The sequence below is a fragment of the Palaemon carinicauda genome, chromosome 20 (genome assembly GCF_036898095.1).
Source record: "Palaemon carinicauda isolate YSFRI2023 chromosome 20, ASM3689809v2, whole genome shotgun sequence".
Classification (NCBI taxonomy): Eukaryota; Metazoa; Arthropoda; class Malacostraca; order Decapoda; family Palaemonidae; genus Palaemon; species Palaemon carinicauda.
In genome coordinates, this window is record NC_090744.1 from 22962755 (window position 1) to 22981777 (window position 19023).

Below are 19023 nucleotides of genomic sequence, written 5' to 3' on the forward strand. Positions count from 1 at the left end.
CGCCAAGTTAACCTCTCTCTCTCTCTCTCTCTCTCTCTCTCTCTCTCTCTATATATATATATATATATAGAGAGAGAGAGAGAGAGAGAGAGAGATATATATATATATATATAGAGAGAGAGAGAGAGAGAGAGAGAGAGAGAGAGAGAGAGTTAGTCCCATTTCGGCTCAGTAGTCAATAAAAAGATTAAAACTACAATAATAGGAAAACGGCTAAGGTTATTTATAAATGAAAATCATATTTGCTCCGGGACCAACCGATAAACGCATGCACGAACACTTGTTTGGAGACCATAGCTTTTACCACGGTCTAGGAATGAACACATAGACCGTGGCTCTAACTACGTTCTGGCGAAAGAAACAGGGTCAAACTGACGAATTATGTGACAGACCGGTAGTCTAGGTCGCAACGGTTACCCCGCCCCCCACCCCCTTTACCAGGTGAATAGGGATTTTCGGACGAAGCAGAAAATAAGGGGCTTACCCCCTGGCACGGCCCCCTTTCTCTCTCTCTCTCTCTCCTCATCTCCCTCTCTCATCCTCCTCCTCCCATCCCTACCGGCAAAGGTGTGGGCCAGGTAAGAGCTACTAGGATTGGCCCGCTGGCAGAGGGAGGAAGAAGAAGAAAAAGAACCGAGTAGTTAGGATTGGCCCGCTTGGGGCAGATTGTGGGGGGAGGGGGAGTAAATGAAGTAGAATAATGAGAAGCAAATGAATTGAAAGACTAAGCAAAAGTAAAGAGAATAAAAAGAATAAAAACAACAAGAAGAAGCCCCAGCCAAGAGGAAAGCGGTTGGTGGGCCGGGCCCGGAGTGGTTGGTAGCTTGGACCTGGAGTCTCGGAGGAGAGCCAGTTGGGCGGTGACCATGGCGGAGTGTGGGGCCCCGCGATGTCTGCACGAGAAAAGACTTATACGGCGTGAGTTACTCCGATGGTCACGCAACACTACTCTGCTATTAGGTAGGCCTCTTGTGTTTATAACAAACAACAAAATCATTGAAGCGTGTCGTTCGTGATTTGAACAAATACCCTTCCCCCCCCCTCTCTCTTATCTATGTGGCTTCTCTTTTTTTTTTATTTTGGATGTTCCCGAAAAATTAAGATTATTAATATTTAGGGGGATATTTTTTCTTGCAATTTGTGGGAATTTTTATTGACTCTGTTTGGTGATGCTTCGGTAATATTTAATGATCTTCAAATGGAAATAAGAGAAACGAAAGATAAAGAGAGAGAGAGAGAGAGAGAGGAGGGGAAAGGAAAGAGAGAAATTTGGTTTTGAAGCTTCCACTTACGTTTTGTGATACTTTGGCTCTCTCTCTCTCTCTCTCTCTCTCTCTCTCTCTCTCTCTCTCTCTTATTGTATTACATTTACCGGTGTTAATTTTTTTTTTCAAATCTGCAACGACGCGACATGTGATCAACCTAGGCCTAAGTGTTTTGGAGTCCACGGTTAATTTTGATGTTTGTGTTTTCACTCCATATTTGATGAATTGTGGATTAAAAAAACTGAACGGAACATAAATAAGTCATACCCAAGTGCTGTGTTTTTGTGTGTGACAATCAACAAATCGAAATATTTAACATAAGTGATATTAGTGATAGGCCTATAGTGTGAAATTCTGTGGTAACCCGAAAATGAAATGTTTCCTTGTCATGAGGAATTGTTAATAAGTGTTATCGATAAGTGTTGCTTGCTTATTTGTGCATTTGTGAATTGAAGAGACCGACCTCTTGTCAAAAAGGGTTTTTGTGTTTACCATTGATGTTTGTTTTTGTGAAAGGCCAAAGCAAAGATGGCCATATTTGCAGTGTTGTTACTCGGTATTCTCGTGTAATTACCGAATTGTTTTTGTGCACGTGTATGAATTCAGTGTATAATTTATTGGTTACATTGGAATCTTGACTTCCTTCATTTCCCAGTATTTTGAGTTCAGAAGATTTTCAACGATGCCTTAAAATCTTCATGGAAAATAAGGAGAATGTATTATCAATGTTTATCTCATGATGGTTGTGGAAAATCTCGTATCGTATTCTGTGTCCCGTATTCATTAATGTTTACTGATTGAGCTGAAAACATCAGTTGATTTCTGTTTTGTGTTGTAGACACTCAAAAATAAATGCTTTACAAGTTGGTGTAATTCGTTCAACGTCTGCGAGTAGGCCTAGGTCGTATTCAGAGCCATAACAGCTTTGAGTAGGTCTTGAATAAGCCTATAGTTTAAAACGACAAGCTGAATTATATCACGTTCATCCTGGTTTTACACCGACCCTTGTTACGGAAGAAAATTTATAATAACCTTTCTAATTCAATCATTATCCCCGGTAGATATTTCAAACAACATTCGTCTCCTTGACTGTCTCTTGAAAGGATTTAGAAAATTAAGGATTTTTTATATTTTTCTTGTGCTATGGTGATCGTCCGTTGACTTTTCATCGCGTTGTTATTTTGCAATTAACGTTATATGGAAATCAGCCCGGCTAGAAGTTATGACCGAGTCTACACTTTTAAATCTCAAATAGGCCTATGAATCCTTTATTTAACTGTTTCGCTTCATCGAGTGTTTATAGTGAATGACATGCCACTTATAACGACCAACCAGAAAATTTTATTTTTTATAAATAAACTGCACGCTACTGCGAGAACGTACTGCACAGTAGGCATCCATTGGTGGCGTGAATTTTCCTTAGACTTTTGGCACCTGCTTATGTTTGTTTATGAAGTTAATATCATTGTTTTTTTTTTTTATCTGTCAATTCCTTAACATTAACAGGATGTAATAGTGACCGGTAATATTTTATATCGGCGATAAAAAACAGCAATTTGTATTAGCAAAGAATTGGTAGCTTTTGGAACATTAAAATTGGTTTATATTAACAAATTCCTTTTATCTACGACCATTATTTAACGTACATTTATTTTTTAAGGATACATTTGATTTATAGCTTTTATTTATTCCATAATTGTTCTTTAGTTTACCGTTAACAGATAGTCAATCCAAACTTAATTATTTATTGTATATTTAATTTGATATATGCACGTAATTTGTATCTATTGTTACTTTCGGCTCTTTTCGTATTTATTTTTGGTTGTTCCTTAACAAGTGTAAACATTAATAATGATTATGATAGGGTATACTGACTTATTAACTTATCTCAAATCTCATTGTCTGATTATTTGCGCTATTTACAAAGACATAATATTGTTTAGTTATTAATCCGTTATAATAGGTTTACTCAAGCCATAAACAATAATTGTTATTAAATCTCCTTCGATTTGTCAAATAATTCACGAATATCAATATGGAAAATCGAACCTCATAGTCTAGGTGTTAAAATATTCTTATTTTAACTAGGCCTATTAGAAATACCTACATCCCAATGACCTTAGAGCAATAACCGTTAATGATTCGCCTTCAATTTGTTTAACAGCCTCTTTGAACCAAGTTGATATATACTGTTGGCTAGGCTGATGCTGCGCACGTGAGTGCACGCTGGGCGTCTTCATAGTGCGCGTGCGCTGCTCTTCTGTTTTGGTCACTAATGGAGATTGAATGTTGGTTACTTGGTTACAAAGTTTGGCGGTAAGATAGTATGACAAGCCGGGATTTTCCACTCTTTATTATTATTATTATTATTATTATTATTATTATTATTATTACTAAAAGATAAGCTACACCCCTAGTTAGAAAAGCAAAGCAGGGTGCTATAAACCTAGGGGCTCCAAATAACCCAGCGAGGAAGGGAAATAACGAAATAAATAAACTACATGAGTTAGAAAAGTAGGATGCTATAAAGCCTGGGTCTCCAACAGGGGAAAAATAGCCCAGCGAGGAAGGGAAATAAGGAAATAAATAAACTACATGAGTTAGTAAAGTAGGATGCTATAAACCCAGGGGCTCCAACAGGGGAAAATAGCCCAGCGAGGAAGGGAAATAAGGAAATAAACTACAAGAGAAGTAATGAACAACCAAAAATAAAATATTGTAAGAACTAGATCTAGAGTTTACCAAAGTTTGTAGACCTTTAAAGGGTCGATCCAGGCCGATGAACGGGTTGAAAGTTTTATTTTTTTTTCTATTCTGGTTCGCTGCATGATGTTTATGCGTTGTCGATTCCATACACGGTTCATTTATTTCGAATCATTAGACCTACAGCAGACCGAATGTTGCTATGTTTTAACTTAAATATCCAATATATATACATATATATATATATATATATATATATATATATATATATATATATATATATATATATATATATATATTTGTATATATTTGTGTATGTATATTAGTATATACTGTATATGTTTATACAGTATGATGAATATTGTACATACTGTATATTATTATTATTATTAAATGCTAAGCTACAACCCTAGTTGGATAAGCCCAGAGGCCCCAATAGGGAAAATAGACCAGTAAGGAAAGGAAATAAAGAATGAAATATTTTTAAGTATAGTAACAACATTAAAATAAATATTTCCTATAAAAACTATAAAGACTTTAACAAAACAAGAAGAAGAGAAACTAGATAGAAGTGTGCCCGAGTGTACCCTCAAGCAAGAGAATTCTAACCCAAGACAGTGGAAGGCCATGGTACAGAGGTTATGGCACTACCCAAGACTAGAGAACAATGGTTTGATTTTGGAGTGATAAAAATAAGCGAAAGCAGTAATGACACTATACAATCTTCAACGTTCGAATCAGCCTCACGTGCCTACACAAAATGTCTACGTTAGTGAAAGCCACTTACTGTTATAAACGACAATATTCTATATATTTATATTATCGTGATGGTTGAGTTTTTTTTTTTTCGTACGAGATCATTTATCTACGGAAACATCCCAAAGGTTTCGCATAATTTTTGGCTTGACTCAAGGCCCAATCTCACATCAACATTTTCCATAAAAGTAGATTTACATGCAAATATTTTTTTTATGTATTTAAATATTGTAAAACTTTTCTGTTGTTTGTTTGGATTGAAGGGATTCGGGAGTCTAAATAAGACTTAGAATTGCTGAAATAACGCGTATTATTCTATAAAAAACATTAAACTATAGTTTGCTATATACCTGTTTATAAAAAAATACTGTTATTTGACTACTAAGTTTTATATATTACCCTCGGAGGGTAATGATATATGAATAATGAACGAAGGCATAACATATTGTAAGAGTAGAGGTAAATGGCGCTGCTTTCAAGCGGCAGTATGTAATGCTAGACTGTAATGACATTTCGGGTATGTGTATAGGCCAAGGTTGTTAGCTGGATACAGTACGGTATTTTCTCTTTTTCTTCTCCGATGTAGTCGATAAATCAGACTAGATTAGCCCTTCCACGCAACGCGGTTTGGCACGATTCAATTGAAATCCTAAGCTAGGGAACAAATATGCCATGTAATTCGAACCGATTCCAATATAAATTGGTAACCGGGATTGGCAGGACTAAAATAACAAACGCGTGACGTAATATGCCCGCATTTACATCAGATTGATAGCGAGTCTTTCTAAAATGTAATGTACAAAAGGTTTAACGTTATCCGATCGCCTACGAGCGAATGTTAGGTTAGAACTAATAGGAAACACGCCTTACTCCGGAAGATTTTCATTCGCGTTCCTGCTGACCCCGAACCAGGCGCTTCACACAAGTGGCTATACAGCAGCGGCCCGAGTACTCCGAACCATTTTATGTCTCCTCTCTTTACTCCTGTTGGTTTGGATATAATTTGGAGGTCCATAACAGGCTTCGTTCTTCCTTTTTTTTTTTTTACACCTTATGATGCATGAGGATCATATTAGGGCCACTATTGGGTATTGGGGAAGGTAGAGCGTGATTCGTGTAGTCCACACACATGGGGTTTCTGCTCCTCGGCCTATGATAAGGATTTAGTAATGCCTGACATTTCAAAGATATTAGCATGAGTAGAGTCGAGTTACGAGACAAAATTTGAGAGGTTTTGTGATGCTATATATAATACATGTGTATACTTTTATGGCACATACACCACATGGTTTGAAGTCTCAACAATTTTGAAGAGGATGCAGGGCAATTTCGGTGTAACATAAGTACGATGTCTTAAAATGTCCATTATTATTATTATTATTATTATTATTATTATTATTATTATTATTATATTTTACCGTTGTTCTTTAACATGAGCATTATGATCTTGAAATGTAACCAAGTTGTCAAAATAAGTGGCACTTTGGACATCATCACCGTTTTAAGAGTTTTTACGTTAACTTGTAACCAGTTACAATTTCAAACGTATAAAATCCGTCTATTCTTTACGCTGAGAAGTAACTTCCATACTACTTCTTATTATCAATTTGGCGTTATTCGTTTACTTAAATTAGTTATTTTGTCACCGGGTAATCAAATGACCTGTGTAAAATACAAACTTCATTTGACTTTTATGTTGACCGGTTAACATTGCTTTTTAATATACCACGTGTACTGCTTCCAAGGAAAAGTATTTTTTTATGAAAATACCTATATGAATTTACGGAAATATATTACATTAACTTACAACAGACTGAAATACCATGCATTTCGCTTGTCATTTTAAGATATGGTGTCAGTTAACTGTCTTTCTACTGCCTTTAACGTTCTACCTAGGCCTACGCTGCGTATTCTCTACCGGACGTGAAATTGTGTAATTCAAATTAGTCCAACATCTCGTAAGGAATAAAGAAACGTTATCTATGGGATAATATCCATTTCTGACCCTTACTTCATGTAGGCCTAGTCATGCTCTGTCTGTAAGCATACATCCTTAACTAAACTTTTGGAGGTCCTAGACTGTTTAAACCTTTTTTTTTTCTTTTTGGCGTGATATATATTATTTTACAAAAACCTTGATTCCACAGAGTTTATCTTATAAGCTTCATTGAACATTATAAAGAGGAAAAATACTAACGTTAGCAAAATCGCGCCCGAATCATCCATTTTAACTCTTTCGGACCTCATTAACATCCATTGCCGCTCCCATCAGACTTCATATTTTACCTGAGATCAAAGGACTTTGTTGGTGGTTACCCATCCAAGTACTGACCCTGCCCGATGTTTCGTGCCTTTATTAATCTAAACCTCAGCTATGTAACTTCCGTTAGATGATTAGACATTAAAAAGCATTATAATGTTAGCAATGATGTAGTGGCTTTCGTAGGCCAAGAGTTTATCAACATTGCCTCTCCGGCAAGCCACGAGATAATCGATCTCACAATTGATGGTTTACTTCGTTTAAAGTCAAAGTTTCTTTGATATAGGTAATTACAAACGTCAATTAATTTTAGATCATAATTATCCCATAGTGTCGTATTTACAGTTCTGTATATATATACACATCATCATCATCAGCCTTCGCTAGTCAACTGCAGTACACAGGCCTCTGTGACATGTCCTTCCACATGCATCTGTTAGAGGTTTAACGATGCCAGTCTATACCCGCAAAATTTCTTAGCTTGTTAATCAATCGTCTTCCCTTCCTTCCTCTGCTTCGTTTGCAATCTCTATGTACAGAACGTTAGGGTATAAATTTTCTTTTATTAGACCGGATAAAGGGGGAGGGAAGGGGGGGGGGTCGTTATGTTGTAAGTATTAAAAATGGATTGACGAACCAAGAAAGTTTGCGGTTGTGGATTGGCATAGAAAGACCACCAACAGACGCGAGTGGAAGGACACGTGTTTAGGAGTCGGGTTTAAGGAGTAGAGGGTTACAGCGCTGCTTAGAAATATCCAAGGAACCACAAACTACTTCTTGGCAAGTTCGTCTTTGCGATATAACCTTTATTTGCTGAATTTTATAGTAGCAAACTACAGGGTGTTCAATAAGTCTCTCTGCAGCAAGTATTTTAAACAATAAGCGACTTTTGCGTGGTGTGACAACGCTCGAGAGGATGCGTCTCGAATGTTCACTGCGGAGAAGACTTTGAACACCCTGTATTACCCGCATTTACTCACCGTGAACAAATTTTAAGTTCGTGTTCGTTTTTTCTGGTTTAATTAGCTTTTTTTTTTTTTGGGGGGGGGGGTGGGTTTCACGCTTTGGTATGTGGATTGGCCATATCAGCAACGGCTGTAATAATAATGTTTATATTTTCATTGCCTTTATAATCGTATTCATCCAAAGCCCACGTTCTCTCTTTAACTGTCATGTCCGACTGGTCTCTCTCTCTCTCTCTCTCTCTCTCTCTCTCTCTCTCTCTCTCTCTCTCTCTATGAAGTGATAGCACTTGGCGGTGTAAAGTTTGAACTGGATAATTAAGCGTAGGCCTACTTTTCTGTTGTTTCAAGTCGCTTAGAATGTGTAGCAATGAAAGTTACTGTTGAATGAATAGACTAGCTCTCTCTCTCTCTCTCTCTCTCTCTCTCTCTCTCTCTCTCTCTCTCTCTCTCTCTCTCATATATATATATATATATATATATATATATATATATATATATATATATATATATATATATATATACAGTATATATATATATATATATATATATATATATATATATATATATATATATATATATATATATATATATATATATATATATAATACAAAATGTTCCTTTATACCAGATTCAATCAGGAAAAGAAATGAAATACTACGTGAACACAATATATGACGGGAAGTCAAAAGATAATTTCCGCATCTCTATATTTTAAAGTAGAGTATCAAATTTTTATTGAGGCCCTTTGCGTCAATGGGCGTAGGAGAAGATGATGATGATCAAATTTTTGCACTGGGGGGAAAAATATATTTTAAAACTTAGATTATGGGTGGTAGTGTGACGTTCACAGTATACTTCAACTACGTTTGTTCATATTTTTCCTTGAGTTCAAAGAATACAGTTCCTCTCATAGCTTTCTAGCAGATGGTTTAAAGGTCGCTCATGAAAGGTAGAGGCAAGGGACAGTGACATTGCCCTATCAAGCAGGACAATGGCCTAGAAACTGACCGTATATACATATGATCAGCGCCCAAACCCCCTCTCCACTCATGTTAGGAGTAAGGAGGGCCAGGCAATGCTGCCGATGACTCAGAGGTAGACCTATAGGCTCCCCCCAAGGATGGCCTGGTTGCAGCGACCAAATGAACTAACGAGTGTGAGCGGGACTCGAACCCCCGTCCTGGCGATCACTAGGTAAAGAGGTTACCAATAAGACCATCACAACCCTAACATGGAAAGATTGCTATCTTGGTCTGCAAGAAAGCGTTCTCTGCTATGTTGCTGACAAACTATTACGTTAAAGTACCTTATACTTGTTATTGTTGTTGTTTTTAACTTTTTTCTATCCTGGGTCTGAATAACGATTTAATAATAATGTAGCGTTTCAGTTTGGCGTCACAACTTATATGGTCATTGACGCCGCCTTTTACCAGGCAGACGATTCTCACTGCAGCCTTTCAGTTTGACGTCACAATTCGCATGGTCATCGACGCCGCCTTTCACCGGGCGAATGAATGCTATGCCAATGTATATTTTTTTTTAGAATCTTCTTCAGTTCGGTAACTGAAAAAAATATTTGATATAAATCTAATTTATATATTCTTGCGTCACAATTCCTATAAACTTTCCAACGCAAATCAGGGGTTATTTGTTAGTAGATTATTCCAGAACAAACTTTCCCCCGGGGGGGTGGGGGGATTTTCCTTCAACTTCGTATTCGGATACGGGAATAGAAGCGTGCCTCCCGGCCCCCACCCATTCTTGACATCCTCATTGAAATACAAAAGACGTCCGTCAAGACATTTATTTATACCAAGGGCACTAAAGGCGACAGGTGCCCCAACGGTCGCATGGCAAATGAGTTAACTCGGTTGAAAAGGGGCTGTAAAAAAAAAAAGAGTGGCATCACCCGTCAGCTGGACAATACTTTGCTACTCTATCTGGAAGTCGGGAGATGTGGTACTGGTGATCCTGGAAACGTGTTTGAGGCGCTAAAGTTCGTGAAAGCGTGCAGTTCCAGGGAAAGGGCAAATGAGACATTAAGATAAAGAAACCTAATGAAATAGGCTCTGTAATTCCAGGCGACTGGTAAATGAGACTTTAAAGTTCACAAAAACCAGTAAAATGGGCCCTGCAGCTCCAGGAAATTGGCAAATGAGGTTTTTGAGTATCAGGAAACTGACAGATGAGGTTTCTGAGTATCTGGAACCTGGTAGATGAGGTGCTTCAGTATTAAGAAGCCTGTAGATGAAATGTTTGAGGGTTTGGAAGCTGGCAAATGCGGTGCTTGAGTATCTGGAAGCTGGTAGATGAGGTGCTTCAGTATCTGTTAGCTAGTAGGTGAGGTGGTTTAGTATCCGGAAGCTGGTAGATGAGATTCTTGAGTATGTGGAAGCTGGTAGATGAGATGCTTCAGTATCTGGAAGCTGGTAGATGAGGTGCTTTGATATTCAGAAGCCTGTAGATGAAGTGTTTGAGGACCTGGAAGCTAACAGATGAGGTTTCTGAGTATCTGGAAGCTGGTAGATGAAATGCTACAGTATGTGTTAGGTAGTAGGTGAGGTGTTTTGGTATCCGAAAGCCGGTAGATGATATTCTTGAGTATTTGGAAGCTGGTAGATGAGATGCTTCAGTATCTGGAAGCTGGTAGATGAGGTGCTTTGATATTCAGAAGCCTGTAGATGACGTGTTTGAGGATCTGGAAGCTGGCAGATGAGGTTTCTGAGTATCTGGAAGCTGGTAGATGAAATGCTTCAGTATGTGTTAGCTAGTAGGTGAGGTGTTTTGGTATCCGAAAGCCGGTAGATGATATTCTTGAGTATTTGGAAGCTGGTAGATGAGATGCTTCAGTATCTGGAAGCTGGTAGATGAGGTGCTTTGATATTCAGAAGCCTGTAGATGACGTGTTTGAGGATCTGGAAGCTGGCAGATGAGGTTTCTGAGTATCTGGAAGCTGGTAGATGAAATGCTTCAGTATGTGTTAGCTAGTAGGTGAGGTGTTTTAGTATCCGGAAGCCGGTAGCTGAGATTCTTGAGTATCTGGAAGCTGGTATATACGGAGCTTGAGTATCTAGAAGATAAAAAAAAAAAAACCCACTGTACTTAACAAAAGAAAGAAAAAAGTAATAAGTCGCCGGTATGCTGCTGTCATCGCCTTGAAACCTGTAAGGTTCTGAAGTACCCAGAGTAGACGGTCAGCTAAGGTATCACAATACCTGTAAATAAGGTGGGTTTGTGTGTGTGTGTGTGTCGTAATACGAGGTACTTGAACCAGGCCCGGCATCTCCTTTACAGACAATGGCTTCGTAGAACTTGCGAAACAAACGAAATAGAAGACGTAAGAGAAAGGAAAAAGGGTTCAGCGTGACAACCGAAATCAAGATGTCCAGATCGCATAACTCTTGTGTTAGTCTTTCACGGCTAATTCTTCCTTACGAAACGTATAGCTGGCTGGCTGGCTGGCGTCGCGGAGGAGAGAAGCAGTGCAGTAATAATAATAATAATAATAATAATAATAATAATAATAATAATAATAATAATAATAATAATAATCTTTATTTCGGCAAAAGCCATATACAGAGTTACAATAAGGGTACAGTGATCTTACACTTTTGACATCGGTAAAAAAAAAAAAAAAGATGAGATATGCAATAATATCAGTGATATATTATAAACATCAATTAGGAGGTTGACCACAGAGTTCTAAGGTCTGGATAACAAAGTCACAATAGAATTAACGCTTAACAATGATGATAACATACATATCAGCAAACAAAAAGAGAGGGAGAAAAGAACATAGAAATCAATTAATGAATAAATTGGAATTAATATTAATGTGTCCATTTCCCTGGTCAAGAAAAAGACCTGTAAAATATAGTTTGAAGGTTTTTATACGTTCTTGAATAAAGATTTGACTTAACTCACTCTTACATTGCAAAGTCTCCCGTACCTTGAAACGCAGCGGTTAAAGGGATACCGAACGCACGCTAGAAAGTACACGCCAGAAGCCTTCGAGGCAACGATAATAATTTTATGCTATTATTAACAATAATAAATATGATGGCTTAAAAGTCAGTATTATTATTATTATTATTATTATTATTATTATTATTATTATTATTATTATTATTATTATTATTATTACTCTAGATTGATCGCTTTAGGAATTTTGATATAATACCGCATTAGCAATAAGACACCTAAAGACTGAAAGCTTGTAAGTGCAACCTGGACAGTGATAATTTCAATTTTAACAGCATCAGCGGCACTGAAAATTATAATCATAAAATTCAATCCAGTGACAATTAAAATGACTAACAGCGGCAGCTTTAATTAAAATCTCCCTAACAATAGCGGCAGGCTGAATATGATAAGCAATTGCACGAACGCTAATGTTAATCATAATTAGTAGCACAATAATCACTAAAAGCAGTAATTATAATCAAAATCATTAAGTAGCGATTACAATTACTTCTTTGGCGATCTTCATCGGTCCTTGGCTATGTGCTACCTTTCTTCCGTTTTCCTTATTCTTATAATTAAACTTATGCTTAAACTTATACTTAAACTTGTAGCCATAACCTTTGTACCATGGTCTTCCACTATCTTGGAGGTAGAGTTCTCTTGCTTGAGGGTACACACGAGCACTCTATTCTATCTTATTTTTTTCTCTTCATCTTGTTATTTTGAAGTTTTTATAGTTTTTATATAACATTTTGTTTTAATGTTATTATTCTTAAACTTCTCGTAGGTTTTATAGTTTTTATATACCATTTAATGTTTTTATTCTTAAACTTCTCGTAGTTTTTATAGTTTTTATATAACATATTTATTTTAATGTTATTATTCTTAAACTTCTCTTGTAGTATATTTCCTTATTTCCTTTCCTCATTGAGCCATTTTTCCTGTTGGAGCCCCCTGGGCTTATAGCATCCTGCTTTTCCAACTAGAGTTTTAGCTTAGCAAGTAATAATAATAATAATAATAATAACAACACTCACGATGTCACTGCGGGGCCTTTATTCTGTTTCACCTAGGTGTTGAATGGCTTCCTTGGGCCTCAGCGCCGGGCTTCATGGCCTTCATTTATAAATCCAGTAAAATTTATTGCTTAGAGCTTGGCTTAGAATTTATAATCTAGTCTAAAAAGCGCTTAGCAATTGGCTTAGAATTTATAATCTAGTCTAATTAGCGCTTAGCAATTGGCTTAGAATTTATAGTCCAGTACAATTTAGTGCTTAAAATTTATAGTCCAGTATAATTTAGTGCTTAGAATTTATAGTCCAGTACAATTTAGTGCTTAGAATTTATGGTCCAGTACAATTTAATGCTTAGAATTTATAGTCCAGTACAATATAGTGCTTAGAATTTATAGTCCAGTACAATTTATGTTTATAATTTATAATCTATAATCCAGTACAATTTAGTGCTTAGAATTTATAGTTCAGTACAATTTACTGTTTAGAATTTATAATTATAATCCAGTACAATTTAATGCTTAGAATTTATAGTCCATTACAATTTAGTGCTTAGAATTTAAAGTCCATTACAATTTAGTGCTTAGAATTTAAAGTCCATTACAATTTAGTGCTTAGAATTTATAGCCCAGTACAATTTAGTGCTTAGAATTTATTAGTCCAGTACAATTTAGTGCTTAGAATTTATGGTCCAGTACAATTTAGTGCTTAGAATTTATGGTCCAGTACAATTTAGTGCTTGGAATTTATAGTCCAGTACAATTTAGTGCTTAGAATTTATGGTCCAGTACAATTTAGTGCTTGGAATTTATAGTCCAGTACAATTTAGTGCTTAGAATTTATAGTCCAGTACAATTTACTGTTTAGAATTTATAATCTATAATCCAGTACAATTTAGTGCTTAGAATTTGGCTTATGGTTTATAATCCAGACCAATTTAGAGGTTAGAATTTTTCTTAGATTTTATAATCCAGACTAATTTAGTGCTTAGTATTTGGCTTAGAATTTATAAATCCTGTCTAATTTAGTGTTCAGAATTTAGCTTAGAATTTATAAACCCATTCCAATTTAGTGCTGAGAATTTGACTTAGAATTTATAAATCCAGCCCAATTTAGTGTTCGGAATTTGGCTTGGAATTTATAAACCCATTCCAATTTAGTGCTCAGAATTTGACTAAGAATTTATAAATCCAGCCCAATTTAGTGTTCAGAATTTAGCTTAGAATTTATAAACCCATTCCAATTTAGTGCTCAGAATTTGACTTAGAATTTATAAATCCAGCCCAATTTAGTGTTCAGAATTCGGCTTAGAATTTATAAACCCATTCCAATTTAGTGCTCAGAATTGGACTTAGAATTTATAAATCCAGCCCAATTTAGTGTTCAGAATTTAGCTTAGAATTTATAAACCCATTCCAATTTAGTGCTCAGAATTTGACTTAGAATTTATAAATCCAGCCCAATTTAGTGTTCAGAATTCGGCTTAGAATTTATAAACCCATTCCAATTTAGTGCTCAGAATTTGACTTAGAACTTATAAATCCAGCCCAATTTAGTGTTCAGAATTTGGCTTAGAATTTGTAAATCCAGCCCAATTTAGTGCACAGAATTTGCCTTAAAATTTATAAATCCAGCCCAATTTGGTGCTCAGAATTTGGCTTAGAATTTATAAACCAAGTCCAATTTAGTGTTCAGAATTTGGCTTAAAATTTATAAATCCAGTCTAGTTTAGTACTCAGAATTTGGCTCAGTGTATAATCCACTCCAATTTAACAGCTTTATAATTACAGTAATGATTAAATTCACTGGCCGTATTAAAGGCAGCAACAAAGCTCGTAGCAAACGGGCTCCAAATGACAACAATAACGCATTATATTCAGCACACAACGCTTGAGGTCACGCCGGCTCACAAAAACACCCGCCGAGCGCCCCCGTGAAAAGGAACGAAGTGGGAGAGTTGATTGAGCCAATGGATTATCTGGCGTTTCAAGCGTCGGCGATCGCCAATTAAACGGTCCTGTGAATGCCTTGAGGCAACGGGATTGCCTTTTGAATGGCGTCAGGTCCAGGACATTTTGAGGGGAACAATGAATTTATGAAATAACAAGAGTTATTGGAATAGATAAAATGGAGGTTGAAGACTTGAAGACGAATGAGATTGTTATAATTATTAGATATGTTATTGGGTATTGTTATCTATCACTGCGTTAGCGTTTATTTCCAATTTTCAATATATAGTAAATATGCGCATATATATAAACTATATAAAATATTACTCATTTTCCGTAAGAAAAGATTACTGCCTCTTCCATACTTCTCTCTCTCTCTCTCTCTCTCTCTCTCTCTCTCTCTCTCTCTCTCTCTCTCTCTCTCTCTCTCTCTCTCTCTCTCTAAAATATTAGAAATGTATTTCTCTATTTGATTCCATCATGATTTTACCTAAACATGTTGCGTTGATGTTAACAGCAATAGTTACCCCCCCCCCTCTCTCTCTCTCTCTCTCTCTCTCTCTCTCTCTCTCTCTCTAAAATATTAGAAATGTATTTTTCTATTTAATTCCATCATAATTTTACTTAAACATGTTGTGTTGATGTTAACAGCAATAGAAAACCCCCCCCCCCCCTCTCTCTCTCTCTCTCTCTCTCTCTCTCTCTCTCTCTCTGATTCATGGTTATAAGGAATGACGTCACACCCATTTGTCCCCTTTTCGCGAAAATGTCGGTCTTCCGCTTTTGTGTGACGTGATTGCGTATTATTGCGAATACGGTTGCGAAACGATATTAGCCACTCGCTAAATGGGCAAATGTGTCTTTCTGGTATGCTCTTCCTTTTGAGAGAGAGAGAGAGAGAGAGAGAGAGAGAGAGAGAGAGAGAGAGAGAGAGAGAGAGAGAGAGAGTTGGTTTTTGAAGTTTATCGACGTAGAAATTATTATTATTACTAGCTAAGCTACAACCCTAATTGGTAAAGCAAGATGCTATAAGCCCAAGGGCTCAAACAGGGAAAAATATCCCAGTGAAGAAAGGAAATAAGGAAATAAATAAACGATAAAAGAAGTAATGAAAATTAGAATAAAGTATTTTAAAAATATTAACAACATTAAAACATATATTTGATATATAAACTATAAAAGGACTTATGTAAGCCTGTTCAACATAAAAACATTTGTTCCACTGATTAAACTATCCGATTAGGAAAATCATTCCAAAACTTGGTCACAGCTGGAATAAAACTTCTAGAGTACTGTGTAGTATTGAGCCTCATGATGGAGAAGGCCTGGCTATTAGATTTAACTGCCTGCCTAGTATTACGAACAGGATGGAATTGTCCAGAGAGATCCGAATGTAAAGGATGGTCAGAGTTATGAAAAATCTTATGCAACATGCATAATGAACTAATTGAACGACAGTGCCAGAGATTAATATCTAGATCAGGAATAAGAAATTTAAAAGACCGTAAGTTCCTGTCCAACAAATTAAGATGAGAATCAGCAGCTGAAGACTAGACAGGGAACAATACTCGAAACGAAGTAAAATGAAAGAATTAAAACACTTCTTCAGAATAGATTGATCACCAAAAATCTTAAAAGGCTTTCTCAATAAGCCAATTTTTTGTGCAATTGAAGAAGACACAAACCTAATGTGTTTCTCAAAAGTAAATTTGCTGTCGAGAATCACACCTAAAATTTTAAAAGAGTCATACAAAGTTAAAGAAACATTATCAATACTGAGATCCGGATGTCAAGGAGTCACGGTCCTTGACCTACTTACAATCATACTTTGAGTTTTGTTAGGAACGTATTTTTTTTCCCATTTTTGAAGCAGTTAATTGGAGTACGATTATTTAGTTCTATTTGCAGTCTATGTAATTATTATTATTACTATTATTATTATTATTATTACTTGCTACGCTACAATCCTAGTTGGAAAAGCAGGATGCTATAAGCTCAGGGGCTCCAACAAGGAAAATACCCCAGAGAGGAAAGGAAACAAGGGAAAAAAATATTTTAGGAACAGTAACAACATTAAAATAAACATTTCCTATATAAACTATAAAAGCTTTAACAAAACCAGCGGAAGAGAAATAAGACAGAATAGTGTGCCCGAGTGTACCCTCAAACAAGAGAACTCTAACCCAAGACAGTGGAAGACCATGGTACAGAGGCTATGGCGCTACCCAAAAAGACGAAACTGAAATTTTAGAAAATTTAAGTAAAGCCCTTTGGTGGCCATGCGAATATAAGAAATACAAAATAAAACAATAGAGGGTTCCTATTGACTACGTGAATGTTCAGTAAGATAAACATGTAACAATCTAAAGCCGATTATATACTGCACTGTATAGACGTCTTCCTTGTTCACGTGTGATGTTTATGATTTAATACCGGAAACAATATCTAGTACACAAGTATGTCGGTGGCAAAGCACTGAGTTGGATCCGTGGTTCTATCCCGGATTTGATCCGTGGTTCAATCCCGGGTTCGATCCGTAGTACAATCCCGGGTTCGATCGGTGGTACAATCACTAGTTCGATCCGTGGTCCAATTTCGGGTTCGAGCCATGGTTCAATTTCGGGTTCGATCCGTGGTTCAATTGCGTTCGATCCGTAGCAATCCCGGGTTCGATCGGTGGTGCAATCACTAGTTTGATCCGTGGTCCAATTTCGGGTTCGAGCCATGGTTCAATTTCGGGTTCGATCCGTTGTTCAAAATCTGGTTCAATACCGGGTTGGATCCTTGGTTTAATCCAGGGTTTTTATCCTTGGTTCAATACCGCGATCGATCTGTGGTTCAATCCCGCGTTTCGCCCATGGTTCGACCAACAAAAATCTACCATCTGTGAATAGACACCAGTGTCCGCTGGCTCATTTCATCTGGGGCCACCTTCATCTCAAGGGGAAAAAAGGTGTGCCGTGATACGCATGCGCACATATCTCCGTTTCCCTTCAGAGGACGTAGTGCCAGATGGGCACATCCAGCCTTCTGGTATATCATCAGGTCAGTAAGGGAAAGAGAGAGAGAGAGAGAGAGAGAGAGAGAGAGAGAGAGAGAGACTAGAAGAGTGGGAAGACACAGGCTTACATGGCTGAAGACTATGAAGCGTGAAGTAGGTGATGGTGAATGGAGAAGTATTGAATTAAAAGCTCAAGATGGAGACGACTGGCGAAATCTAACCGAGGCCCTTTGGGTCAATAGGCGTTGGAGGAGATGATGATGTTATATACTGTATATGTATTAATTTTATATGTATATACTATTTGTACTGTATATATATATATATATATATATATATATATATATATATATATATATATATATATATATTATATGTATATGCTGTTTATACTGTATGTATATACTGTATATTATGTATATATATATATATATATATATATATATATATATATATATATATATATATATATATATATATATATATATATATACATATACTAACACGTGCCTTTCATACATTTAAAATGTTTATTCGCAGCTAGTTGGTAATGTTTAATTTACTCTGTCTAGGGAATAGAAAATCAAGACGAAATTCCTCTTGTGGTAAGGATTCGAATCTGTGCCTCAAAATCGAAATAAAACTAACATTAGTTATGCCCATGGATACATAAACCAATAGTACGTAATGGCGTAAATTATATTTGTAATCATAATTTTCGAATTTTCTTTTTTTTTCTTTTTTTTATGAGGAATACAACGTTCTCCGATCGTTGTCTAAGCAACAACTATTGGGGTTAATTCATACTGTACGGTTCGTTTTCGTAGGGACACCGCTCGTTTACGTTCCAGCAAAATGTCAGTGTTTACACTGTGGCTATACGTTTATTATTACTATTACTATAGTCAATTCTTTTTAGTGAGGCAGATTTACACCGACTCGCAGGGTGCCCTTTTAGCTCGGAGAAGTTACCTGATCGCTGATTGGTTGGACAAGATAATTCTAACCAATCAGCGATCAGGAAACTTTTCCGAGCTAAATTGGCACCCCTGCGAGTCTGTGCTAATGCGACTCATTAAAAATAAACTGAGTATAGTTGAACTACAACCCTTGTGGGAAGAGCAGGATGCTATAAGGCCAAGGGCTTC

General features: G+C 36.5%; 1 protein-coding gene across 1 annotated transcript in view; it reads left to right on the plus strand.

Moving 5' to 3' along the window:
* The first annotated feature begins 857 nt into the window (after window positions 1-857).
* The window catches only part of Eip93F (Ecdysone-induced protein 93F), a 436185-nt gene continuing 418019 nt past the window's right edge, over window positions 858-19023 (plus strand). Inside the window, exon 1 of the mRNA XM_068394915.1 lies at window positions 858-960. Within this exon, the coding sequence (XP_068251016.1) occupies window positions 867-960 (94 nt within the window). The 5' untranslated portion in view covers window positions 858-866. The remainder of the gene's footprint in view (window positions 961-19023) is intronic.